Source organism: Arvicanthis niloticus, chromosome 3, assembly GCF_011762505.2.
Source record: "Arvicanthis niloticus isolate mArvNil1 chromosome 3, mArvNil1.pat.X, whole genome shotgun sequence".
NCBI lineage: Eukaryota > Metazoa > Chordata > Mammalia > Rodentia > Muridae > Arvicanthis > Arvicanthis niloticus.
In genome coordinates this window covers 110,820,631-110,848,287 of record NC_047660.1, presented here as the reverse complement: position 1 = coordinate 110,848,287, position 27,657 = coordinate 110,820,631, and the positions used below count along the sequence as shown (strand labels likewise).

At 48.7% G+C, this 27,657-nt stretch overlaps 1 protein-coding gene across 2 annotated transcripts; it reads left to right on the top strand.

The window, feature by feature from the left end:
• On the top strand, nt 1-27,657 carry Igfbp2 (insulin like growth factor binding protein 2). 2 transcript variants are annotated; one of them, XM_034498989.1, is made up of 4 exons: nt 1-485; nt 23,823-24,049; nt 24,724-24,864; nt 27,187-27,657. In XM_034498989.1, exons 1-4 carry the CDS (start codon nt 101-103, stop codon nt 27,349-27,351), a joined length of 918 nt encoding a protein of 305 aa, XP_034354880.1. In that variant the 5' UTR covers nt 1-100; the 3' UTR covers nt 27,352-27,657. The 2 variants fall into 2 exon arrangements, with proteins under 2 accessions (XP_034354880.1, XP_034354881.1); XM_034498990.2 differs by lacking the exon at nt 1-485 and adding an exon at nt 959-980.

Sequence of the window (27,657 nt, the reverse complement as noted above, 5' to 3'; positions counted from 1 at the left end):
GCGGGGGAGGAGAAAGAAGGCAAGGAGGCGTCTCCCGCGCTCGCCAGGGCCGTGCCACCTGCCCGTTAGCTCGCCGCACTCCTGTTGCCCACAAGCCAACATGTTGCCGAGATTGGGCGGCCCCGCGCTGCCGCTGCTCCTGCCGTCGCTGCTCTTGCTGCTGCTGTTGGGCGCGGGCGGCTGCGGCCCCGGGGTGCGCGCCGAGGTGCTGTTCCGCTGCCCACCCTGCACGCCCGAGCGTCTGGCCGCCTGCGGACCCCCGCCCGATGCGCCCTGCGCCGAGCTGGTCCGAGAGCCCGGCTGCGGCTGCTGCTCCGTGTGCGCACGGCAGGAGGGCGAAGCATGCGGCGTCTACATCCCTCGCTGCGCCCAGACGCTACGCTGCTACCCCAACCCGGGCTCTGAGCTGCCCCTGAAGGCGCTGGTCACCGGCGCGGGTACCTGTGAAAAGAGACGCGTGGGCGCCACCCCACAGCAGGTTGCAGGTAATGCGGACTGTGAGCACTAGTTTGGGGCTTGGGAGAAACTCGCAGCTCAGCTGGCGGCCCTCACGTGGGGAAGGAGAGTCCGACGGGATCCTGGAACTGTTGTAGAGGAGAAAGAGCCCAGACCAACACTCTTCAGAGCGGGAACCCGAAAGACCAACCCGGGAGGGAGGCTGGGGGGTGGAGCAAACGGGATGGGGTAAAGGAGGAAAGGAAAGACACCTTGTCACCACGGTCTTCCTTAACGGGACTTAAAGGGGAGGAAAGTGGTCTGAGGTAGGGACTGTGGGAGGTGGGGTGGGGTGGGGTGGGCTTGGGAGGGGGGTTGAGGAGCCTGTGGGAACTTGAAACTCATTTGAAACAAAACTTGAGTCAGTGACCACCGGTCAAAAGTTCCCCGGTGGGAATGTTGCTGGCCACCGCGCGCAGGTGACACCGCAGACCTCGAGCGAGAAAAGCTCGGATGGAGAAACTCCTTCCTTCTGGCGTTGGGAGGTGAGGAGAAGGGTAAGGATGCACGTGGAGAGTGGAGCGGGCTCTATCTGTGTAACTTAAGCCGGCTGGCCAGCTGCACTCCCGCACCCTGGCTGTGCCGCTAAGCGTCTGGGCCTCCGGTCTGAATGCTGAAGCTGCTTGAGAGATGGGAAGCTACACAACTCTTAACGTGGGTGTGTGTCACACCCTACCTCCTTGAAATCTAGGGAACTCTTCCAATCCCACAGGATGGGGATGGTGGAGTTCTTTGTTAAGGAGCCCTTCTTTCTCAAAAAAAAAAAAAAGTTGAGGGACGCAAGCTCACTTTTTTTCTTCCTCCCCATGGCCTGGAGAACGCTGTAATTGTTTTATTTCGTCTTGGAGACAGCGCTGAATTTTGCCCCCTATTCGCTAATATTTAAAAGGAGGCTTTTAAACATGTTTCTCAGACTGGGGGTAGCCCGGGAAGATAGAAAAAGAAAGAAAAAGAAAGTACAGATATCCTCCTTGCTTTTCGATTTCTTTGTGCGCCCCTCTCTTTCCCTGGCTCTGCTATTGTCCCCCCTCCCAATGGAGTTAGAGGTCAAGTTTGAAGTCTTGTGGATCTTGGAGGCATTTTTGACCTTGACTACAGAGCAAGGTGGGGCATCTGAGGAGAGTCCCAGGGTTTCTTTCTTCTCTCTCAGCCTTGGGATTTATTCTGTCCTCTTGTTTCTAAGTAATAGTAAAAAGAAAAAGCAGTCATCTCCTCATGCCCTCTCCTCCCTGTTACCTCTGGGGCCCCAGAGGAATTTTCTTCAGCAGGGTAACACAAGGCCTTGCAGAATCTTGACCATCTTCCGAAATCGTGGTGTACTTTTCTCTCAGGTTTTTAATATATTTTTTGCTCCCCACCCTTCATTACTTTCATTCTAAGTCTGAAATTGAGCCTTTCTGCTTCCAAAAACTCTTAAATAGGTTGGAGTCTTCAGCAGGCAACAGATGTGGCAGGTTCCCTGGGTCACTTTTCCTTACTGGCTGAGGGGATGGGGGTGGGGTGAGGGGGGTTGTCAGGGGAGCCAGGGGACAATGGGGTGAGTTCATGGGAAGAATGTCACTCTGGATTTTCTGCCTGGTTATGGGACTCCGTTCTGCTGGCTCATTCCAGTGGCTGCCTCAGCCTTCTCCCAAGGTCCAGATGCCTTCCACATTTTTCTCTTGTGTTCCTGTCTGGAAGAGGGGACATTAACCATGGTAGGGGGTGGGGTGGGGGTGGGTACACTTCGAAGAAGTGATCAACTGCACAGCAGGGCTGTCGAGGGGTCATTTGGGAAGGAGCCTGATTTTGCAAGGTTGTCTGAATAAGAGGCAAAGACAGGCTTCTAGGACCATGGGGGAGAGGCTTTTTTGGGTTGTGGTGAGGATTCTAAAGACTGTACAGAGAAGGAGATATTATACATGGTCCAGACAGATCTTAGTAATGAGGGAGGCCTCTCCCTGCTGTCTTTGCCCATCTCCTTCCTTCTCTGAAGGCTGAACCCCCCTCCCCCACCCAGCATTTCTCTTTGAGCAGGTTGCTTTTGAGAATTTTAAACATACCCTCTTATTTCCACGCAGCACACCCCGGCAGTTCCGGCTTTGCTGTTAGCTCTTTTGTCTTTGTTCCCTGGGACTCAGGGACTGTATTGCTGGCTTCCTGGGGGATGGCAGGAAGGCAGGGGGTGGGGTTGGGCACCTCAGTGGGTAGAAGTGGCTGCTGGTGATCCTACATCCCAAGGGGTGATGGGCTGGGCCTTTTGGTTCATAGAAACAGAAATGAGACTGGCAAAGCCTGGAAGAAAAAGGAAAAAAGGAACTCTGAGAACGGTCACAAGTCCACGCTTTGTAAGGATGTGGGAGTGGGCAGTCAGAATGGGCAGAAGTACCTAAAAAAATCAGAGATGGGGTGGCAGGGAGTTGAGAGGAGGGTAGGCTTTGGTCAGGCTAAGCCCTTTCAGAATGCAGGCCAGGCTGGTTCCTCAGCATCTCCCCAGTCTCTGGCCCTCCATTTCCCCTTCCGTTTTATACAATGCAGGGGATTATGCTGAGGGGCGGGGCTGCCCAAGTGGCCTTCTGGCCCTTCGCACATATAAAGGTGTTATAGAAATGTTCAAAGTCTCAGAGCTGACAAGGGCTGGCCTGCTGATGGGTGATGGAGTGGGGAGGCCTGGATCTAAAGGCCCAGGAAGAGGGGGGTGGGGTGGAAGAGGCAGGTCCTGATTTACAGAGGTTCTCTTCGGCTTCAAGATTAAGGGGGAGAAAGCGACGGGACTTCTGGCTCAGAGCACTGCTTTGCATCTCGTCTTGAATAAATTTGCATACCGAGTTCAAAATGGTAAAATAGACTCTGGAATGAGTGGGGCCCACTGTCTGCAGAATCTTAGCACCACCTTCTTAGCACCACCAACTGGTCCTGATTCTGGACTGAACTTGAACCAACTTGGTTAAGTTGTCCTTCGTTGAGGGCCATAGAAGGGCGAGGCATATGCTAAGTAGGGGCTACTGCTCCGGGACATCTGGGGGACCCCTGGAGTTGGTTGGCTTGTAGACTCTAGGGTGTGGCTCTGGTGTGCCAGGCTTCACTGGGTAGTGGAGAAACCCAGAAGGCAGATACTGCTTCCTTGGCCTGCCTTAGCCCAGGGACTAGTATCGGAAGCAGTGTCAAGGTCAAGTCTTTGTCCCTGTTCCCTGCGTTTACTCCGCCTTCTACAAGTGTCAGAGAAGTTTCCTGCAGAGCCTCTTTTGTGTGGGAATGATGACCCAGTTCCTTAAAAGACTTAAAAGGAGGAAGCTTGAAGGAGGACAGATCCTGTGGGCTGACAGATGGCTCAGGCTCAGTGAGTTGTGAGGGTGTCTACTGTGGCAACGTGAACTTGATCCCGTGAACCCGCGGAAAGGTGGAAGGAGAGATCCTGCTCCATGAATTTGTCCTCTGACCTTCACACAAGTGCCATGGTGTGTGGGCTCACCCTCCCACATGCACAATGGCAACAAATAATTAATAGTTTTAAAAAGAAAAACTTGGTTGGGCAATAGTGGCACACGCCTTTAATCCCAGCACTTGAGAGGCAGAGGCAGGTGGATCTCTGAGTTTTGAGGCTATCCTGGTCTACAGAGTGAGTTCCAGGACAGCCAGGGCTACACAGTGAAACTGTCCTCTACAAAAAGAGCCAAACCAACCAAACAAAAAACTCAAACTTATGTAATAATACTAAAGATGTTATTATAAATATAGAAAACCTTCAGCAAACCAGGGCGAAGGATGCTGTGAGTTAGAACAGGTGTGGAAGTTGGGAGAAGGAGCCCACTGGTTGTGGTTGCAAGAGGCTTCTCTGTGAAGCAGCTCTTAGCCAGCTTGGGCTATTGAGTTTGCTAGAGAGCCAGAGGAAGAGGGATGTTTAGATGGCTGTCAGTCCCCCTTAGCCCAGGTCTTACAGTGTGTTCAGGCAAAGCATTTCCTAGGGGTGGGGCAACTCAGGGAAATTAACCCTTTGTGGCCGATAAAAGCACTTGCCTTGCAAGCCTGATGTCTTGAGCTCAGTCTCCTGAACCTACAGTGGAAGGAGAACAGATTTCTTCAAATTTTTCTCTAGAGGTATGCAGTGGCCTGTGTGCACACACTTAAACATCTCCCATCACACACACACACACACACACACACACACACACACACACACACACACACACACACATGTCACTGTAGTAGTAATGGGCTGGAGAGATGGCTCAGTGGTTAAGAGCACTGGCTGCCCTTCCAGAGGTCCAGAGTTCAATTCCCAGCAGCCACATGGTGGCTCACAACCATCTGTAATGGGATCTGATGCCCTCTTCTGGTATGCAGGCACATATCAGGTAAAAGACTCACATATAAGACACATAAATAAATCTGTAAAATAATAAATGCCTTGGATTGCTTAGAAGCAGGAGTCCATCCATCCACCCAGTGTCAAGACATCGGAGGGCTTACCCCAAGAGGCCTCACCATCAATCAGATGAGCTTCTGATTGGTTGGTTCCCAGCATGGTCCTCTGATGTAAAATGTCAGACTAGTTGCTCTTAGAGCTGATAGGAAGCTCTGAAAACTTACTGCTAATAACTGAGGGTAACTCACTCCTGGAAGATAGGGCTGGGGCTGCCAAAGGGATTGAAGGAGGACAGAAACCTATGCTTGCTGGGGTCTCATGATGCAGCCCTCTACTACCTTGCCCGGTGCTTGCCTTCTCTGTTTTTAGCTCTTCTCTGCCTTTATCCTGTCCTTGACTTCTCTTTAACCTGCATTCCCCCTCACACCCAACATACATGTGGTTGTCTCTTCCTGCACCTCTTTGGCTGCTGGCCAGTCTGGGATACTTGATTATGTGGTAAGTAGATGGACAGTGTTCAGAAAAAGTAGCCTGGGTAATCTATTGGTCCTCTTCAGCTCCAATCAGAGGGAGGCCTAGAAGGTGAGTGGTGGCAGAGATGTTGGACAGAATACAATATGGGATGACAAGGGCTGGTTGACTGTCAGGGAGGAGAGGGGTTAGGTTTTAGAGATGGAACTTCATGGACAAGGGATGTGGCACAGTGCTCTCAAGAGGGTAACCAGTGCTGCTTTCGCTAAAATGGACAAAGGAAGGAGTTATATATGGTTCACTAGGGAGCCAGAGATCTGGCTGGCAGATGTTCCAGACCCCTCTGCTTCTCTTTGTTATCATCTCTGGCCGTTGTCCTCCTGAGGTGGCAGGCAACCATCAGAAGATGGGTCAGCCTCTCTTGTGTCCTCGTCCTATCCTGAAACAACTGCTTCTTTTGGGTCCAATTCTTCTCCATCCCCCTAGGGGAGAGAGTTTTCTTGTACTTCCATCTTAGGTGTCTATGTGGGCTCAGTAGAGGCACCATGTTAAAGAGCTAAGATTTTTGCTGGCTTCTAGCTGCTGAAGCCTTCTCTGCCTCTGGTCAAGTCAGGATTGGAGTATTGGTCTTTTGAGCCCATGAGGCAGAGGTTTTGTTCCTGGATACCTATTATGTGTAGGGTAGGTCATGGTACACCCTTGTCAGCTTTAATGAGGAGAGGACACTTCAAAAAACATAAGAGACCAGGATGTGATGAGTGGGAGATGAGAAGCCAGAGACTCACAGGGTCCATGGGAAAAAAGGGCAGTGGTTAGACAGCTGTGGAGGAAGTAGCCTGGCTTTACTTTCAAACTAACCAGGTCCCAGTGCAGACAACCATGTACTATAGCTGGTGTGGTGACTGGGTTTGATGGGGCATAGCTAGAATCTCAACACTTGGGAGACAGAGGCCGGGTGGATCACGACATAGAGTACAGACTGTTCTTCATTGTGAGTTTCAATACCCCAGAGAATCAAAACCATGAAACTAAATTTGTGGTGAGCAGGAGCCTTTCTCAGAAAACAGGTTTGGTAAGGTAGGGATAATTATTTCCCTCAGGGTATGTATTTATATTAGGCTAGTTGTGACCCTGGGAAGTCACATGTGACCATGAGAGCTTACATCAAACATATTAGCTAACTTAACCTTGACAAGTGTCATTTTTGCTATTTTAACTGCCCCTTAAAAAGAAGGGCAGACTAGATAAGACAGACGGCTCATTTCTGTAGGACCCAATCCCACACGTCAACTGTACATCCAGATGTAAGAGGTTTGAACCTCTTTGAACCTTAGATTCCTTATGTATATCTGAATCAGAAATTGGCGCTTGTGACTCTGCTGGGTTACACTTGCATGGGTCTTTGTCAAAGTAGGTAATGCAGATAGATATAGTTCATGCTTATGATCTTAAAGAAGTTGAAGTAGGAGGTTTGTCATGGATCTGAGGTCTGAAAAATAAAATGTTTTAATTACTTTTCTAATTGTTGTGATGAAATTCCTTGACAAAAACAACTGAGGGCAGGCAGAGTTTATTTTGGCCCTCAGCACAAGGATGCAGTCCATCATGGAGGGGAAGTCCTGGCAGCAGGAATAAACATGGCCACATTCAGGAAGCATAGAAGGATGAATGCTTTAACTCTGCTCCCTGTCTCCTGCTATGCAGTCAAGGATCCCAGCTTAGGGAATGGTGCCACCCACAGTGGGCAGGTTTTTACCATCTTAATTAAGTTGATTGAGATAATCCCTTAAGGCATGCTTAGAAGTACATCACCTCTCATTTGTTTCTAGAGCTCCTTGAGTTGACAAATTAGTGATTACACAAAAAAAGACAAAAAAGTCAACAACAAAAGAAGTAGATAATACAGCAATGCTTAGTACTTGGTGTGGTGGTGATGTCACTTCATTTTCTGTTTCACCTATAAAGGGAGTAAGTCCATCTCTCTGACCTATATTCATTGGGCTTAGAGAGTCCTTTTGTGGAAGGGGTAATGAAACTGCACTTTAATGAAATATAAAAGCAGCTGAGAAGAAATGGTTTGCATTTCTTATGGATGAGTTAGGCTTTTTGAGTGCTTTTTGGGGGCCCATGTCCAACTCTCTGGAACTGACCATTCCAGGGCTGTAGTTCACACTTCATGGTACTCAGAGTAAAAGCCAGAGGGACAGAGATGACCCTTGAGCTTGGACTCTTAGGTTCTTGTGACAGCATTTATGCTCACTTAGCTAACAAATAAGGGTTGAGTCCTGCCTTCACTTGGCCAGCCAACTCGGGAACCTAGACTGCCCGCTGTCAGAGCCTGGAAGGCTGGAGAATCCTGAAGGTGTCCCTGGGGCAAGATGGTTGTGGTGGGATGCCCTTTTTCTATAGGTGTTCCTTAAAGGAAGCTGGCTGGACACAGCTTCAGAACTGTAGGGGCATGTATTAACACAGCTGCTGCATATACTTAAGGTGTGTTCATGGGCATGCAGTGGTCAAACCCAGTGAAAACCCCCGAGATTTCCTCTTTTTGTTTTGTTTCAGGAAAGTAGGGATTTTTTTTTTTTTCAGGTCCAGTGGTGTCTCTTGAGCCTAGGGTGCCAGGAGTTTGAAGGTAATTCTGGCAAAGGATTTGGATGTTTGTCCAAACTGATGTCTTGCTGACCTCACTGCTGAGGTCAGTGTGCTGCTTGTCAGCTTTCAGAGAAGAGTGAGCCTCACGGGACACGGGGTTGGAGAGGGCTTCCAGAGTGTTGGGGCTTTCATGATGTTTGAAGAATCTGGGATCCCACAAAGCCCTCTGAGTGGTCACCTGTATGCACAGGGACAATTGTTTTTAGGCATCTACTTGAGGTAGGGCCCCAGGGAAGTAGGGGTGATCAATCAGCACATACTTAGACTGGAACACAGGTCTCCGAGGAATCTGGAATGGATTAGATCCTGAGGGCCTTCGCGGTGAGTGGGAAGAAAGCTCTTTAGTGATTGGAATTTTGAATGGTGGGGGGGGGGGGAGGGAAAGGCTCTGGAGCTACTCCTCCCATAAGGAGCAGACTGAGGGGAGAAGGGGCATCCCCCATCCCCTTCTTCACTCCTAGCCCCCTCCCCTTCTGTTCCTTAACAGTAAAGCCAAGGAAGATTTGGGCTGGCTCAGCTTGGGTGTCTGTCAGTACTCAGAGAGACCTTGCTCAGAAAGCGGGCTTTTTCAGAGAGGAGTACAGTCCACTACAGTTAGGAATTTTTTCTTTTTTTTTGCCGAGGGTAGGCAGTTGGAAGCCTTGAAGTCCTTCTGGCTGTCTGCCCCATATCCCTTCCTGGCTGTTGGGAAGCAGGGCAGAAGTGAAGATTGGGGGGAAGGGGACAGGGGCTGGCACACTTCCAGGTGCTGGACAAGAGGAATTAGCCCACAGACCCTGGTGGAATTGGCTGGGAGCGAAGCCTGGGGAGGTTTCTAATTAGTAGACGGCTTTAGGTGTGTTAGCCTGTGTTCATTCAAGGAATTAAACAGAGCCAGGATGTCGAGGAGGGCTGGGGGCTGGGGACTGAAGGCATTGGCAGGTTGTTGGAGCTTGGAAGACTGGAGGAGCTTATTTAGTGTGTTCATCCTGGTGGGTTGAAAAGATGTGGGGGACGGGGGGGAGTGGCTTCCAGCTGGCGGGGTGTAAGTTAGACTGTGGGGTGGGAGAAAGTTGGTAGCTAGCTGTAAGCCAAGGTACCATCTCAACGGGCAGAGGATAAATCTGTGACAGTTGGAAGTGCCTTGCAGCAGGCATTTCCTGCCTCGCAGCTCAGAGTCAAAGGAATAAATGAAGGCTGCATTCTGGGCCAAGGCTAACCCGTGGCCCCAGGTTCTCGTTCCTGTGCTCCGTTTCACTGGAGTTCCAGGGTGTGCAAAAGCAGTGGGGTACATACTGCTTCTTGGAGAAGTTCTTTTTCCCTGTGTGGCAGTAGTTGAGGCATAACTTCTCAAAGATGTTCCTTTATGCAACTCCCTAGGAAGTTTCCTTTGGGACTCTTGACTTTACTTCTGGACGGAGATGCCCAGTTCTCTGGATGATGAACTTTCTGAATTGCCGGAGGCCAAGACAAGACAGAATAGCAGTTGCCTTGTGTCCTGGGATCTTCCCTGTAACTGATACCACTGACTGGTTTTATATCAACAGTGGTAGGTACTGTGCCAGACAGGATAAAGGGGTCAAGTGGGCTAGGTTCACTGGGTTAGAAAGGCCTTTGTGGTTGGATGGGACCACCTGGCATATTAACTGGTAACTCCCCTTCCCTGGGGGTTGAAAATGTCTTGGTCACCCTTCCTTAAGTGATCTAATGATCAGAAGGCATTCTGAAGGGCTAAGAACTGTGTAGCCTGGCAACCTGGGTTTGGTTTGGGCCCTGCCTCTGGTAAGGTGACTTTGTGTAGCTGGCCTTCAAATTCCAGGGCCCTTATCGAACGTGATAGGCGGGTAAGAAGTCACCAAGCTCTTGTGACTGTAATGAACGGAGTTTTGTATACAAATGACTTAGCACAGAAACTCAAATAACCAAACAATGTTATCCACACTCTAATCTCTTCTTCTCTCTGAATCTCAGCAGAGAGCAAGAGGGAGCCAGTGTCTGTTTAGATGAAGTCTGATTGGTCATCTTAAGGATTCTGATGGGGGGAGGGTGGGGGCTGGGGAGCTGGCTCAGTAGGTAAAAAGCTCTTGCTTTTGTCTTGAGTTTGGATCCCCAGCATCCCCGTGTTAAAATATAAAAATAAAAATGAAGCTCAAAGCAGCTGCGAGTGCTTATAACGGAGAGGAGGGGACAAAGACAAGAGGGTCACCCACTCTGGCTTGTTGGTAAGTAAGCCTAGTTGAAAGCCACCAAGCTTCAAGTCCAAGGAAGGACTCTGTCTCAAGGAAATGAGACAGGGGAGGGTGCCTGGTGTGCGTACACGCACGCACGCACGCACGCACGCGCGCGCGCGCACACACACACACACACACACACACACACACACACACGGAGAAAAGGAAGTTCTGTCAAGGATGCAGTTACTTGCATAGTTCCCATTTGCTTGGCAAAACTTTCAGTGACTCCAGAGCTTCAGGTCTGTTTGAGGGTTTCCTATGGGAACTCATGACCATTGAGATCTTCCCTTGAGTCTGTATATGCCACGGAGCACACGTGGAGTCCAGAGAACAACTTTGTAGAGTTGTTTCTCTCCTACCTTTATATGGACTCTGGGGATCAAAGTCAAGATACCATGGTTTCCCAGCAAGTACCTTGACCCACAGAGCCATCTCACCGGCCCAGACTTGAGATTTCTTGCTTAAAGTCGCTCGTACCCTTCGCCTTTAGTTTGGCTTTGCTGCTCTTTAAACCAAGAGAGCAGAGTCAAGGACAGCTCTGGGATCTGCTGTAGCATTAGATGATCAGTCACAAATCGGTGAACTTTTAGTCGGAAGCAAGATGACCTATTTAAATAAAGACACTTATTTATATTCAGGACACTGGTGCGCTGGTTCGAGAGCGTGGTTGGCAAGCCAGGGTGGACATCCTCGCAGGTTTTACAGTTCCCTTTGCTTCCTCTGGGTTCAGTGTGTCAGTGTGGAGTATCTGGGAGTGGTGTTTTGGAGACCGAGAAGCTCGGCAGGAGGGGAAGATGGTGGAAGACTGTTTGGAAAGGTCAGTAGGTATCATTTTCTTGGCACAGGACTGTGGGATCACATCCTCAGAGTCAGGTATGGGGCAGTGGCTTGGATGCAGACCCTGGTAGAAACACGGGTTCCTAACCACTTTTGCTGCTGTGGGGCCTGGATGATGATGGATGGGGGATCCCATGAAAACAGTGAGTTAGGAAGGTGTGCTAGGGCAGGCCACGAGGGGTTCTTCGCACTTCTATCTTTTCTAATGTTTAAGCCACAAGGGAGTACGTGCCATGCACAAGTTAGCCTTGCTTTGTAAAGATACGATCATAGCACCTAGAGCACAAGACAGTTTAAAGTAACCAAGTCAGAAGAGATGTCTGTGGATCTAATGCAGTGATGTGCAGGCACTCAGCCTTTGAACAGAGGACAACTTTGTAGAGTTGTTTCTCTCCTACCTGTATGTGGACTCTGGGGATCAAATTCAAGATACCATGGTTTTCAGCAAGTACCTTTACCCACTGAGCTATCTCACCGGCCCAGACTTGAGAATTCTTGCTTAAGGTTGTATTCTTTGTCTCTAGTTTGGTTTGTTGCTTCTTAAACCAAGAGAGCACAGTCAAGGACAGTGATGCCGCTTGCTCTCTTTCAAATTAATTGCCTCTTCTAAAAAAATTGTTGTGACATACATATATACATATATACATACATATAAACACACATGGATATATGTACACTCTTAAGTATATAAATATAACCTGCATAGGCTATATAATGTTACTGGTATGTGTGTTTTCAGGCCTGACCGTTTGGTATTAGATAGACAGTTGGTGCTTGTTGCGCTCTTCCCTGGAGAAGATTGTTTCTCCTGCTCTCGGCCATTTCTTGGTTGCCTGTGGTTCTTGGTCCAGGTTTGAAGCCTCATGAGTTTTTTCTCCTTCCATGCCAGCCCAGATGTAGAATTTCACTTAAACTGTATGTATATTCATATACCTACTTCTGTGTGTTATAGGTATTCTTAGGAAGATAGTTGATAGTGTGATTCCTCAGGACTTTTCCACACACCCTTACCGATCTTTTACCCACCCTCACTGGCTTTCGTCTCCCCGATCCCTAATCACAGACCCCGTTTCCCCATCAGATCTGCTGTATCCTGCCGATCCACTCTCTGTTGCTCATCTCCTCCCACAATGGTGCCTTTTTAGGAAGGATACTTTAGGAAGAATGCTTCTTTGTGGAAGCCAAGCCTAAGCTAGTGTCTTTAAGGGGCTTCCGTCCTTCAGAAGAGGCGTTGAGGCCACCGACTCCCGGATTTCTGTTTGTTTTATTTACACTCATTGATTTCGTATGTATACCCGTCAGAGGTCAGCTCGTGTGAGTCCTCTATGAGTTACTTTCCTGTTGCTGTGGTAAAACACCACCCAGATAGACCGGAGTCCTCATGGCAGGGCAGCTGAGTTGCAAGCTGAGAATCACATTTTGAACCGCAAGCATGAAGCAGAGAAACTCAGAGTGATCGAAGTCTTTACTCTCAAAGTTCTGCCTCCCAAAACATTTTTCTCTAAGAAGGCCAGACCTCCTAAACAGCACCACCAACCAGGGAGGAAGCAGTCAAAGGCTAGAGACCAGAGAAGCAGAGTTGAATTTCCAGGATGTTTTGTCCAGCAATGTCTTCTATCATTTCAAAAAGTCAAGTGGTTTTGCACCCTCGGTGGCCACGCCCCCATCCTCCTTACCCCTTCAAAGGCCCCTCCCAGAAGAGATGTGTGATTTTGCCACTTTTTATTTTTCCCTACCTGCTGTTTGTCATTTATTTTTATTCTTGTGAAATCCCAAGTTAGGCAATTGCCTAGGTCTCTCCTCTTGCTTGTTTTTGGGGATGCAGAACAGCTGTCTCCTTACTGCCCCTTGGACATTTCTACCTCTCCATCAGCTGGGACCCCGGTACCACTGATGAGACCAATGTATGCTTGAGGTCCGGTTCTCTGGGCTGAGCCGGCTTCTTTTCTTCATTTTGTCTTTCTTGAATCATCGACCGTCTGTCTGCCACTGTTTCTGGGTATCATCGACCGTCTGTCTGCCACTGTTTCTGGGTCTCTCCCTGACTCACTCTCCACTTCTGCAGGTCACAGAGAAATGGTGAGGGCTCCACGTTGAGACCTGTTGATGGGCAAGCCGTGCTGACAGCATTGCATCAGCCTCTGAGAGTGGGCTTGATGCCTGCCATGTCACTGTTAGGGCCATGTCTAGTCTGAAGCGCTCGAGGGCTCTCCAAGTTTATCCATACTCTGTTGACAAAGACTGTTGAGGGGCAGATTGTGGTTGTCTTAGGGTTACACCTTGACCAAAAAGCAACTTGGGGAGCAAAGGGGTATACTGAAAAGATATAGCCCCGAGTCACACAGTCCACTGAGGGGAATCAAGGCAGGATCTCAAACAGGTCAGGAACCTGGAGGCAGGAGCTGATGCAGGCCATGGAAGGGTACTGCTTACTGGCTCAGACCTCATGGTTTGCTCAGTCTGCTTTCTTACAGAACCCAGAATCACTAGCGCAGAGATAATTCCCACCCACAAGTGGGCAGGACCCTCCCACATCAATCACTAATTAAGAAGGTGCTTTACAGGCTTACCTACAGGCTGATTTTATAGAGACATTTTCTCAATTGAGGCTCTCTCTTAGGTGACTCTAACTTGTGTCGGGTTGATATGAAACTAGCCAGCAGAGTGGGTGAAGTAATTTATGTTTATTTTTGTAGTGTTGGGGATGGAATTCACGACCTTGCATATGCCAAGCAAGCACTCTGCCGCACAGCTACTACACCCCTGGCTCAGAGAAACAACTTTTAACTCTGGATGCTTAGTATCTTGTCTACTAGCATGTAGTATTTAAACAGTACCTTTTTTAATCTAAAGAGAACTGCACACATATGATGAATGGCTAGTTTCATATTTTTGCATGTATGCAGATGTGTGTATGACCAATATTGTTCAAGTTCTCTCAAGTAAACTGGAAAATCTTGCTCCATTGGTTCACACCTTTAATCCCAGCACTTGGGAGGGAGAGGCAGGTGGATCTCTGTGAGTTGGAGGCTAGCCTGGTCTGCAGATTGTGTTTCAGGACAACGAGGGCTACACACAGAAACCCTGTCTTGAAAAAGCAAAATGGGAGAGTGAGAAGAAGAGAGTGTCAAAGACAGACAGACAGACACAGACAGGGACAGGGACAGAGACAGAGAAAATAGTAAATTTAATTTCCCTCATCAATATTAGATTTTTGTATCTTGTGTTGACAAACAGGCGAGTGCTTGTCTTTATGGCTGCCATGTGTTTATCCCATGATAGCACCCTATTCAGTTTGTGTCTTCATTTGCCAATTGCAGTACCAACTATAGATAATTGAAAAAAAAATTGTACATATGATTTATGTACAAGTAGAATTGAAGGGTTAGATACTGTGTTTTCTTCCTGTAGTTTCTGGTCCAACTCCTCACTTGGGCCTTTGGCTGCTAAGTCACTTTGCCAGCTTCCTGGATGACGTGAATGAGCTGGAGAAGAAATATTTAGGACTCCTGGGAAGCAGTGAAAACTGATAGTGCTGTTTGCCATCTTGATATCAATTTCTCTGGCTCTTCAAGGACAACTGGGCTTGCAGAATCCCAGAGGACTTACTTGGGTTGAATTTGAGCATGTTTTTGTTTTCTCAAACTGTCTGCCTCAGCCCTGACCCTCCGCAGGTCTTTGCGATTCCAGGAATGAACCTGGTGTTTATAAAGCAGCCCTTTTTTGAGTGTGCACAGGCAGGGAGGCTCCAGAGAGGCTGTGCTCACTCAGGGGGAGCCTTCGACGAGGCAGCACTGTAAGGGCATGCTCTCGAGATCCCCATGGTGCCAGGCCAAGGACGCATGTGTGTAAGCATTCATAAGTGTCTCTACAAACCTGAGAGCCAATGGGGAGAAAGTTTGAGGCCAACCCTTTACTGAGTACTTATCCAAGGTTCTCTTGTTCCAATAGAAGATGCCGCTTTTTCTCTTTACCAAGTGAGCCATTCAGGATAGCCTGCAGAAGATGGAACCCTGGGGATGCCAGTGTTTGAGGGTTCTTGTTTAAAATACAGGTCCCTTGGTAGCCCAGGCTTCTTGTCTCTGGATCTCCGGGGCTTGGATCCAGGGCTATTCTTAGAGACTTCAGATGATCTTTTGTGTGTGGCTTCATTTGGAAAGGGTGACCTAGTCGAACTCCGCTACTTACAGATGAGCAGCAAGCGCACTCACCAAATCCTGCCCATCACCCAGCCTGGCATCACTCACAGCACCGGGGGTAGCAAATTCAAGATCAGAACCTTGGTCCTCTGACCTGGAAGCCAGCGCTGCTCATCCATTCGAGGGATGGAGAGGATTCCTCAGCCAGGCAGTCACTGTACTGCTTTTTGGTTTTGGTGCATTGTTGTCCTGTGCTAGGATAGCAAGTGTCCCCTCAGCTTTCCACTTGGCTGTTTTCTGAATTCATTAACGCTCAGCTGGGCAGTAAGCAGGATGGCCCCTGGGGCTGGCAGATCTAGGGACTATGTATGACAAAGCCATTTTCTTCTTCAAGCATGATTCCGAGAGCAGGGCTATCTGTTGTGGAGGAGCTGGACTGCTGGACGAGGGGAAATTCTTCTAGAATGTGGCAGTGGTGGTGGCAGTGTCTGAGAGATGCCAGGCATTACTTGACTGGGTTCTTTTCTGGGAGCAAAGGGTAAGAGTTAGGGCAGAAGCTGGGTGTTAGCAAAGAATGGATGGACCTGCCAACCCAGAGGGGGTCACCCAGTAACTAAACTGGACTGTGTTCTGGGGCCAACTTATCCTATAACATTACCCCTCTGTTAAGGATTCAGGCACACCATACACCATTTGGAATTCAGGCACACGTTGCAGTGTTCAGAATTCGGGCACCCCTGTGAACTGTTCTGGATTCCAGAGCCAAAGGCCACTGCTGCCTGCTGTCTTGGATGTATTGGGAAAAAAGATGAGGGGGAAATACAATGTTACTTCAAAAGACTAAGGTCTTCAGGTTAAATATTAACTAAATAAACAAGTAGGACCCCCTTTCTCTCTTGGCTACCCACCGTGTAGGTTAGTGTGGTTGTGATCAGCCATCCAAAGGGGGTGGCTTCAAATTTTCACTAACACAGCGTGTTTCCTATGTGTTTTGGGCATTTCCCCCTGTATGCTGGGAAGCTCTATACTCCCCTCCATGCTCCCCACTCTCTCTGTCGTCCTCCCTCCCCTTCCTTCCTGCTTTACATAAAATGTATTTAGGCAAGTTCCATCTTCCCCAAAGACTCCTGTTAAGTAGCAGAGAGCTTTGATCTTTAGATACATGTGGGATTTAAACAACCAGTCTAGACATGTAGTTCCGTGGTGGAACATGCAGTTAGTGGATCCAGGACTCTATACCCAGAAGCACAAAGGAAAAACAAAACAACATCATCTACTGTAGGCTTCTGCTCAAGGGTCTTTAATGAATATGCATATGTATATATAAGTAAACAAATAGGAGCCTCTCTTCCTATAGCACGTGCTAGGGAACAGCTGAGAGAGACTGCAGTCCCCAGCAATACAAAAGGTGAGAAACGAAAACTCCACATCAGACTAAGGGGCTGGGAGAATGGCCCAGTGGTTAAGAGCTCTTGCTGCTCTTGCAGAGATTTGATTCCAAGCACCCACACTGTGGCTCAAAAACAGTCAGTAACTCCAGTTCTAGGGGATTCAAAATCCCCTTCTGGCCTCTGCAGATATCAAATGCGCATGCTGTACTAACATACATGCAGGAAAAAAAAAACGTACTTAAAATAAAATAAATAATAAAATCTTAAAACTCAAAGTGGAGAAATATCACAGCAGAGAAGAATATTGAGGAACTGTCTTCTAATTAGTCTTTTTCCATGTATTTAATTATTCCGTTACTAGATATTAGCTACTCTTCCCCCTGCACAGCAGATAACCTTACATGACACATTCAAGAAACAGATCATCCGTTTTGTATAAAGATTTACCCCCCTCCCCAACCCCCAGTAATGAAAGTCTGGATGAAGATGGTAATAAAATAATGTCATGTTTAAAGAGCACACATAACTCCCACTGTCTAGGCTTAAGAGGTCAGGATTAAAGGGTCTGGCTAAAACTATGAAACTTAGTTGGCTCTCAGAGTACTTTTGCCATTTGAGTTCGAGAATGATTGTTGTCATGGATATTGGTAGAGAAGTTATCTGAGGAGGAGGAGGAAGAGGAGGAGGAAGAGGAGGAGGAGGAAGAGGGCCAAAGTATGTGAGTTTAGATGCAGTTTTGGAGAGAATGACAACAGAGGGGCCATGTGAATTCTGTGCCTAGCCAGGGCAGAATTAGGAAAGTGCCCAGTCTGATGCCCAAAAGCGGTCTTCTTGAATCGGGTCTTCACCTCACTGGTGCCGGGGCTCCCACAGTTTGAGATCATCATGAGAGGGAAGGCTAGGAAATAGCTAGACATTCATTGTTTACAATCAGTAGAAGGACAGGGGAAGACCTGTTGGTCTACCAGGAAGATGGGGATGGCTTGGAAGTAAGGGCGAATTTTCTTTCTATACCTAGATAAGGACCAGTGCTAAGTACTCAAAACAAAGAGTGTGGAGCGATTTCTTTTAGGTTCTTGGGGCTGATTTTCCTTATAGTGCTTTAGGCCTAGCCACCGATCATGAACCGTGGACTTCTAAGTATAGTTCTGGGACCAGAACATGGCCCTGGAAGAAAGCGGGGCTATGGAACATGGAGGTTTTCATCCCCTGAAGAAGGTCTTTGACGCTACAATCAGACGGGGTTACCTGAGAGAGATATTAAGTCTAAATTAAGTCTCAAAAGCAATGTATGAATCCATGAAGTGGACATGTGGCCTTTTTCTGATGTCAGCCTCCAGCTGGGCTCCCTGGCCAGGTTGGTAAGGGTGGATCAAAGGACAACACGGGGCCCTGGCCATTTGTGAAGCTCCTCTGATGGCGACTGTTTGCTCCTGTAGCCCCACATGGACATGGGCCTCAGGTTTGTCAGTTCTAAAACAGGGCAAGCCACCCATTCCCTTTAATCTCAGCTGCCTTTTTCATTCCCACATGTCTAAATTATGATGTGGTAATACAGCAAGGTCAAGGAAGGGACTTCCCGTGTTCTGCAGACCCTCCATTCAGGGCTCTGATTTCATTGCCTACCTGTCTTGCTTTTGGAAAATTTACCTTATGAATATTAATATAATTGTGAAATCCCATGTTTCCATGTTGATCCACTCCTTAAATTGCTATGCTGGGGAGAAAGGCTTATCAACCCGTAGGATGGAGTCTCAAGGTCCCTTAAGGGGCCTTGCAAGTTCCTACTGGTTACCTCGAAGTGTGAAGCCTTTTCTACCTAAATCTTGGGGGTGATTAAGAAATGTTTCCTGAAGTGACCTCTGTACAGAGCCTGCTTAGCCACACATCTAAGCAGTTGCTTAACAGATACTATTCTGGATCTAACTCTTTCAGGCGAAAAGAATGCAGCTTGGTATTTTTGTTCTCAGGGAAAATTCCACCTCTAGCTGGAACTCTCTATTTGAAGTCTTTTCCTGTGGATTGCCTCTGTAGTATAAGAAAATGTATGGTGGGCCGTGTTGATGCTTATTCAGGTGAGGTGAGGCCAGTATGGAGAAATAGAAGCATCTTTGAGCTCACTCAGATGCCCCCCCCTCTGAGTTTCATTCCTTACACACCATGAACAGCTCTTGGGAACCCTTCTAGCAGGATCCAGAAGCTGGATGCCATTGGCTCTTTAATGGATGAGCGTCAGAGGCACAGAGAGCTTAAGTCATTTATTTGTTCAGGGCTTTAAAGCTGAGTGGGAAAGCTCAACCGGAGATTTAGTCAGACTTTGGTCTCGAACCCTTGACAAACACTTTTGGCTAAGTAAGTAAGGTACGGGGCTTTTTTCGGCCGACCGTCATGTTGCTTTCTCCCTGGCCAGCATTTCATTCTTACCTGGGTGCCTGCTTTACAGTGTATTTACCTGGGTCCTGCTGTCTGTTCCAGAGAAAGAAATGGATGCCTTGCTCCCTTTACAAGCAGCCCGCAAGTCAGCCTGCCCGTGGATTTCCTGGACTTACTGGGACGTTTTCTGGTAGTGGTGAGATCAATAAAGGAAGAGAATGAAACCTATTCCTTGAATCCCAGTGGTCTCTCTGAGGATAGAGAGACCGACCTCCACCTTGGGGAGGCTGGGAGCCTCTTAGGACAGACAGGAAGCCAAGTAGTCTCCCAGGAGAGAACTGCCCAGGCGACCCCAGTCTTCTGGGGATCCAAACGATCACAGGACACAGGACACTGCATGAACCAGGCTTTTCCACCTTTGTGGGCCCTTCCATTAAAAAAAAATGTAGCCAGGCGGTGGTGGCACTTGCCTTTAGTCCCAGCACTTGGGAGGCAGAGGCAGAGGCAGGCGGATTTCTGAGTTCGAGGCCAGCCTGGTCTACAGAGTGAGTTCCAGGACAGCCAGGGCTACACAAAAAAGTAAAATAATAACATCTGGTTTTATAAATGTAAGTATATCAGTATTAAATGACTTAAAAAGGCTGAATTTGTTTCTTCTGACCTTAATATTAACAAAAACACTTTCCAGAACCCCTGCATCTGCTGTGTCTAATGGACAGGTTAGCCCTGCCCATAGACTCCAGGCCTGAGTACATGTCATCTGAGAGTACCCATGTCTTTGCAGATATGTCTCCAGAGTTGGCAGAGGGTGTTCTGGGCATTCAGTGTTGAACTGACCTTGAAGACTAAGCCAAGGGATTCTTTGTTGGCGACTGTCTCTGGTTTAAGTGCCCAGGAAGGCTTGGAGACCATAGACCACAACCCGGGTACCCTGGATGCCCTGGGAAGACCCTGTGCCCTGTTCCATGGAGCTATGGACTAGTGTGGCTATGGACTAGTGTGGCTGTGGGTAGAAGTGAGGTGGTGGAGGGGAGTTAGCTATGGCAGGAGGACTTGGTCTACACTGTGTGGAGGAGCTTAGTCTAGTTGTTTCTACACTGGGCTGCTGGGAGCTCCCGACTGTTGGGGTAAAGACTGACCAGACATTTCAAAGACTGGCTTGAGGTTATGGGGAGCTGTCAGTATTTGAGCTCTCGGGTTTGTATGCTAAGGTTTGGTTCATTTCTGACTTCCTAAGCTTTTCTTAAGGTCTCTTGCCGTCTACCTCTATCTATTTAAGAAGGCAAGGGCCATGTTTGTAGCTCCAACACCAGTCCCAGAGGACGGCTCTGCAGGGACCTGACACTACAGAGGAAATCTGCAGCAAATGGGGCCACTCAGTTTCTGTTCTCTAAGGAACCTGGCAGGCAGCTGCATAGGGGAGCTTGACCTTTGTCTGGAGCCTTTAAGTTTCCTCTTTCCCTATATCCCAGAAGAGCGAAGGGAGGAGGGATGTGGGAGGAGCTTGGGGCACAGTTCCTGGGTCTGACTGAATCCAGGTAGGACAGGACTCTTCCAGCTTTGATGCAAAGGTTAGCTTCCCCTGTGGCTGTTACTGGGGCTGCTGGAGTGGAGTTTTAATTTTAAGTAGTGGTCAAGCCCATGCTACCCAGCGGCCATGGGGAGTTAGCCTTTCTAGAAGAAATAATTCTTCAGGCCTTAGGCAGTTTGTATAAGTTGCTCAGCATTAATTAATTAATTAAATCAGCTTTGGGCAGATTTTCGTCTTTAACTGTGTATACCTGACCCCTTCCCCTTCGTGAAGTCCCAAGGTCATCATCCTCAGTATAGTTATTTGGGCTTTAAGACACGGATGTCCTTAGGGGCTGCTGGTGGATGTGGACTTGTTTGCCATGCCTGATCTACCCTGAGAATTAATATATTCATATTCTCTACCTCCTTACTTCCCTTGAGATACCATTGCCTGTACCCCAGGCTGACCTTGAACTCACAGATAGCCGAGGATGACCCTGAACTTCTAAGCCTCCATCTTCCATTTTGGGATTATAGGCATGTGACATGACACCCCTGAACACTTGTTTGTTTGTTTAGTGTTTTTTACCTTCCCAACCTTTAATACTCTTGACACTGTTCACATACTATTTCTTTCTCATTAAAAAAAAAATGTGTGTGTGTATGAATGGTGTGCATGTGTGTGTTCATGTATGGGGTGCAGACATGTGCCACAGTGTGCGTGTGGAGGTCATAGACCAACTTTGGGTGTCAGTCTTTGAGGTATGACGTCTGGTTATCGCTTGCTTAGGCATGTACCAGACTAGCTGATCCATTAGTTCTGAGGATTCTTCTGCCTCCGACCCCCATCTTGTCCCACTGGTGTTGGGATCTTAGGCACACATTACTGTGTCTGGCTTCATGTGGGGTCTAGGAATCTGAACTCAGGTCTTTGTGCTCACATGGCAAACACTATTACCTGAGACATCTCCCTTGTCCCCTGGACACCAGATATCCAGAAACCAGTCTTCCTGGAGCAATTGTGTGGTGAGCTGGCAAGATTCTGGTGCAATGGTTCTCCCTGGGTTGGAAGTGAAAAATGCCAAGCCTTTTCAATTTGGGGACACGGCAATAGTTCTTTGATGCTCAGAATCTTTTTTCCCCCCTTTGCTGCCTGATTGCTAGTTAGTAGATAACTGGGGACAATGTCCATCATTACAGTGACAGCTGACAGAGGTGTGATGTCTCTGTTCCAAGTCATCATCTAACGGCTGCGTCACCTCTGACATAACTGCTCAGCTCTGTGAGCCGTGGTTAGGTAACCAGCCATTTAGAGGAAGACCAAGGCTCAGAGAGGTGATGTGCAGGGACCCTCAGCTGATAAAGTGACACAAACACAGCAGGGCTCAGCTTGAGCACCGAGTCCATGAGTACAGCTTCTCTAAATGCTTCTGAGACCAGTGAGAGCAGGACAGGTATCAGAAGGGAAGAGAAAGGAAGGAAAGGGAAGGGAAGGGAAGGGAAGGGAAGGGAAGGGAAGGGAAGGGAAGGGAAGGGAAGGGAAGGGAAAAGAAAGTGTAGAACAAACTTCTATTGATGGTTTTTGGATGCTGGGATACCTCAGCAACAGCAGGTGCAGCTAGTAACACTGGTACCCAGTTCTGTACCTGGCATGGGAGAGCTGACTCCTCCCATAGCTGAACACCGTCTAATTTCTAACAACTCAGACAGGGCAGTAACCTTACCTTTTTCGGTCACTGCTGGCTCTTTCCAACTTGTAGTATTGCCTAGAAGGGGGACCCGTGGTGCCCCCTATATTGTATGAACTCCTCTGTACTGAGGAACTGTGTGCCTTGAATCATTTCTATTAAGAGTTATCCTATTTGGGGGTAGAGACTGTAAAGTTTTTGAATGAGCATTAAAAGCTGTGCAGAAGATGCAAAATTTGTTGAAAAACCCCCTATTTGTGCTTTGTTTTTGAGACAGGATTTTGTTGTGTAACCCTTGCTGTCCTGGAACTCACTCTGTAGACCAGGCTGGTCTCAAACTCACAGAGATCCACCTGCCTCTGCCTCTCTAGTGCTTGGATTAAAGGTGTCCTGCCAGCATCTCCCGGCTTCACCTAGTTTGTTATTAGGACTTTGTGGGCTTGTGGCTCTGGATGGCTGGGGTGGGACTAAGGCACCTTGACTTTTAGAACATACTGGGACTCGTCCTCCTGGTCACACAATTCCCAATCTGTCACCCTACTCTGGAGAGACATGAGTCAGCCAGGCTGAGACTGGGACCTAGGGGCTGCTTTTGGAGTCTCCTGCACACAGTAGGTTCTAAGACAGTCTGAAGAGAATGAATGGCTGGCTGTTCTATGGCAGACAGCTTGATCAGGTTTCATGCCCTGTGAGGAGCTGAATCTACAGAGGTAAAGAAGTCATACACAGTTCCTGTATCGGGGCCTCTCAATGACTTCAACACAAATAAAAGGCAGTGTGATTAGTACCATAGCAGTCTAGGAGCAAAACACAGATGTTTTCATCAGAGAGGGATGTGCAAATAAATTGTGGAGGCTAATTCTCACTGGCAGGTGGCTGTCTGCCTTAGAGTCCTTGCCAGCCATGCCCAGACCAGGGATCTTGTGATAGTAGTTTTTCAAACCTCAACTAGTCCACTATGATCAGACCATAAAGGAAGAACTTAAACTTGGTTAGTTGCGGGTGAGCTCGGTATTTTCTGATGGATCCAGGGATGACCTGTTGAGGTCATCCTTGCTGACTTCATCCTTCGGTGCTCCTCTGTCGCAGCTTGGAGTGTGAGGGAAGAACTGAATTTGGATCTCTCATTTCTCTGCAGTCACACAGCTTGAGTTCGACTCCTGATCCATCACTTAACAGGGATGTGATCTTGCTCGAGCGACCAGCTTCTGTGAGCTACGGTTTCTCTGTGTGCGAAAGATAAGGGGATCACTGTGCTCAGATGCCCCACGGAAGGAATGCTTTAGTTTGGGGGATAGTTTCAAGACTTCATCATCAAGAGGGAGGCGGTGCTGGTGGGTGGTGGATGCTTGTGGTATCTCAGTCTGAACCAGAGAACAGACTGAGATCTGGAAGCAGGAGGGACCATGACCCTTGAAGTTCCTGCAGTAACTCTCCTCTGCCAGCTGGGCTCCACAGCCTTTCTAAACAGCGCCACCACCTGGGGAGCAAGAGTTCAAGTCTGTAGAGCTTTTTACACCCAACCCATGCTATCACCTACAGAGTTAGGAAACGGATAACCCAGCTAAGTTGTGGAGCATGGACCCCTGGCGCATGGTGGTCACACTTTAGCTAATAGTCTTCTCCTTTATTATGGCAGCCACCCTCCTCAAGGAGGTTAGGGTTCTGGGAAGCTGACTCTGAAGCGTCGCCTCTTTTCTCTGCAGACAGTGATGATGACCAGTCTGAGGGAGGCCTGGTGGAGAACCACGTGGACGGGACCATGAACATGTTGGGAGGTGGCAGCAGCGCTGGGCGGAAGCCCCTTAAGTCAGGCATGAAGGAGCTGGCTGTGTTCCGGGAAAAGGTCAACGAACAGCAGCGGCAGATGGGCAAGGGGGCCAAACACCTCAGCCTGGAGGAGCCCAAGAAACTTCGTCCACCTCCTGCCAGGGTCAGTGGAGGGATGGGGTCTGATGGGGGAAGGAGGGTGTGACATCACACCGTGTCCCATGTGCCCTGCTGCTGACAAACGAGCAAAACCTAACAACGTCATTGACATATTTGACCACCTTTGATCTACATAGCACTTCTGTCTCTAAAATGGATTGAACACGGTTTCTGGAAATCTCTCCTAAAACCTTCATGTTTCTGTTTGACTTTGGGGCACTGGCAGAGAAACCAGTGCAAATGAAACCTGTTCTCCTTTGGCGTGAGCTTTTTCCCAGCTCAGCTTTACTCTAAGGGGATGGAGCTTGGGCCATCGGCTAGGGTAACTTCGGGTGCAGCATTTGAGTTGAGTTGGGTTATATAGATTCCAGGGACGATGCCTGAATTGGATTGGGCCGTGGTTTCAGATATAAATTCTGATCTTTTAAGTAGAGCCCGCTTTGATTCCTTATGGCTGTTGTCGGATCTAGAAGAGATTAGTAAACATTCATAGCCACGCGCCTTTCTGGAGGAATGAGATGAACACAGTAGGTTGGTTGCCACTCTTGCTGTCCTACTAGACTCTTGGTGTTGAGGGAATCTCTTCACCACGGCTATGGCAGTCTGTGAGGCCTTGTCTAGTACCAGTGTTCTGTGGGCTCCTTTTTCTCACGCTCGGTGTTCCTTTTGTGTCTTCAGACCCCTTGCCAGCAGGAGTTGGACCAGGTCCTGGAGCGGATCTCCACCATGCGCCTTCCAGATGATCGAGGTCCCCTGGAGCACCTCTACTCCCTGCACATCCCCAACTGTGACAAGCATGGCCTGTACAACCTTAAACAGGTGAGTGTGGGTGCCAGCCTGGGCTAGGGAGGCCCTTCCTCACCACCCCTGCCCCCTCCAGCCCTGTTGTGCCTAGTCTGTGCTGCACCTGCTTGTGTAATCCCTGAAAGCTAAGAGCTGAGCCTGGATGCAGGCGTCGGTAACCAGGATGGGATATCAGCTCCCGGAGGCTTCCCTCCTTGGCCTCAGGTGGATCAGGTCTGACTGGACTCTCTCAGCTGCCTTCTATCTGTGCTTGGTGTCTGTCAGGAAGGAGTGCTCTGGAGAACTGAGAGAAGTAGGTTTAAGCCCTTGCAGCTCAGCTTTTCCAGAGGTTTGGATGTAGCTACTGTAGAAGCAGGTTTAAACCTGAGCCAGTATATCTCCCTGAGATAGACCTGAGAGCTGTACCCCGGACCCTCCTCTGGAGGTTGTCACTTGATAGGTTTGGTAGGAATCTACAGTTTGCATTTCTCCCTTTTCTGTCCCCTCCCCTCCCCTCCCCTCTCCTTCCCTCCCCTTCCCTCCCCTCCCCTTCTGTCTTTTTCCCTCCCCTTCCCTTCTTTCCTCTCCCCTCCCTTCCCCTCTCTTCCCTTCTCTGTATCACTGCCCTGGCTGTCCTAGAACTCGCTCTGTAGACCAGGCTGGCCTCTACTTTACAGAGCTCAGTCTGCCTCTTCCTCCCAAGTGCTGGGATTAAAGGTGTGTGCCACCACCATCTGGTTTACAGTTTGCATTTCTAAGCCTCTCCCGTGTGTTGCCAATGGTCCATGAACTATATTCTTGGACTCACCAATTTAACCATTGGTTAAGTAGTCTGTCTGGTGTCCAGGTATCTCAAGAGATGGAGGATGGGGATAAATGCTGAACATATAGTTCTAAGCCTAGTCAGCAGCGGCAAGAGTTAAGGGCATTTAACTCCCGGGAGCCTTTGCCCTCCTTCTTCTCCATGTGTATACATCCCTTTATGTGTCCCACTCCTCACTTGCTTCTCTACCTCACAACCTCTTATAGAAGAAGAAATAGGGTAAGAAGAACTGGTGTATTTCCTTTAAGAGGAAGGAGAAGGGATGGGGCAGGGGTGTGGTTGGCAGGAGTGGGGGTGGCGTGGGGGGTGGTGGGGTTGGACTGTCATCATGTTAGTTAGTAAGCAGATCTCACTCACCTTAGAGCTGAGCTGAGGGCACACAGGATGCTCTGTGGTGCTACAGCAAATGTAGATGCCAGGTTTTAACGGGGGGATTTGGATCTTTTGGGTATGGGGTATTTTACGGAACTCTCCTCCCGGTGATCCTGATGTCAGGGTTGACTTAAAGAACAGATGTTGTGGAGCCAAGGCCTCCAAGACTGTACTACTGCTCTCTCTTGGGTCTTCTTCAGTTCCTTCATTATGCAGGCATCTGGCCCAGCCTTATAGGATGCCAGTGTTAAAAGCTGTCTTTCCCTCCAAGTGTAAGCTAATTACTTCAGGTGGAACTCATATGAAATAACGGTCATGTCTAATGAACGGTGGATGTGTTGAACCTCATGAGCCACCATACCTGTTCATGATAGTCATTACTGCAACTTATAGGACCAGGGATTCTGGATGGAAACACCTGGAGGTCAACATTCACCTCTCTACTTAGATCCAAGCTGTATAAGTTAGCTACTGGGCCAATGGCTAAATTGATTCCAAGAATGAAGAGTGTAGACCATTAGCCACACACAGGAGCTTCTTACAAACTCAAACTATAATCCATGGTGCATGCCTTTAATGCTAGGAGGCAGAGGCAGGGGGATCTCTGTGAGTTTGAGGTTAGCCTGGTCTGTAGATCGAGTTCCAGGACAGCCAGGGCAGTTACAAGTCACTTAACCAGTTTTTGCTTCTGTTTCACCTATAGAGTAGGGACATTAATGGCCCCTAATACACAACGTGGCTGTGTGTATTCTGTGTATAAACGTGACTCAATGGCAGTGGGTGATTGGAAGGTCTTGTTCACACTGCACCTGGCACACAGTCTGTTGTGATGTGAGGGTTTTCATCTTAGACCATGGCTGAACTCTATTCTGGGGTCTCCCACAGGAGCTCAGTCATTTCTTGGTCTTTGTCTCTAACAGCCTTGGTGATGGGCAGAGCCTCTGGGCTTACGGTACCAGCGACCCTCTGCTTGCTTCTTGGCCATGCAGAAGTTCAGGGCCACCTGTACCAGAGTCTGCATTTTGACAACTGCCAAGTGCTGACTTATGGGTGGGACAGGGCCCCTGTGCAGTAAAACCCCGCACCTGGGAACTGCATTCAGCCTTGGGCTGGGGTGAGGGAGAAGCTGGGGAGGCTCTTCATGTCCTCCTCTTACCTTTCAGTGCAAGATGTCTCTGAACGGGCAACGTGGGGAGTGCTGGTGTGTGAACCCTAATACCGGGAAGCGGATCCAGGGAGCTCCCACCATCCGGGGAGACCCCGAGTGCCATCTCTTCTACAACGAGCAGCAGGAGACTGGTGGGGCCCACGCCCAAAGTGTGCAGTAAACCATAGCCAGTCGGTGCCTGGCTTCCCCACCCCGAACAGAAATGGAGGGCATCAGGGTTCGGGGGTGGAGGAGTTCCCAGTTCTGACACGTGTATTTATATTTGGAAAGAGACCCACACTGAGCTCAGAAGCCCCCCTCCACCCCCCAGCGGCTGTTAACCTTTACCTCTCTGTTCCTGCTTCTGTTAGAGAGGAAAGGGTGGTACTGGGGGTGCTGGGTACAGGCTTGGGAATGGGGAAAGAAATTTTTATTTTTGAACCCCTGTGTCTCTTTTACTTAAGATTAAAGGAAGGAAAAATAAGAA

What these genes read in the sequence shown, in the direction of transcription:
- Igfbp2 (XM_034498989.1), top strand. Translation starts at nt 101, where the DNA reads ATGTTGCCGAGATTGGGCGGCCCCGCGCTGCCGCTGCTCCTGCCGTCG. An exon ending in CACCCCACAGCAGGTTGCAG is followed by an intron (nt 486 to 23,822) that starts GTAATGCGGACT and finishes TTTTCTCTGCAG; the next exon opens with ACAGTGATGATGACCAGTCT. An exon ending in TTCGTCCACCTCCTGCCAGG is followed by an intron (nt 24,050 to 24,723) that starts GTCAGTGGAGGG and finishes TTGTGTCTTCAG; the next exon opens with ACCCCTTGCCAGCAGGAGTT.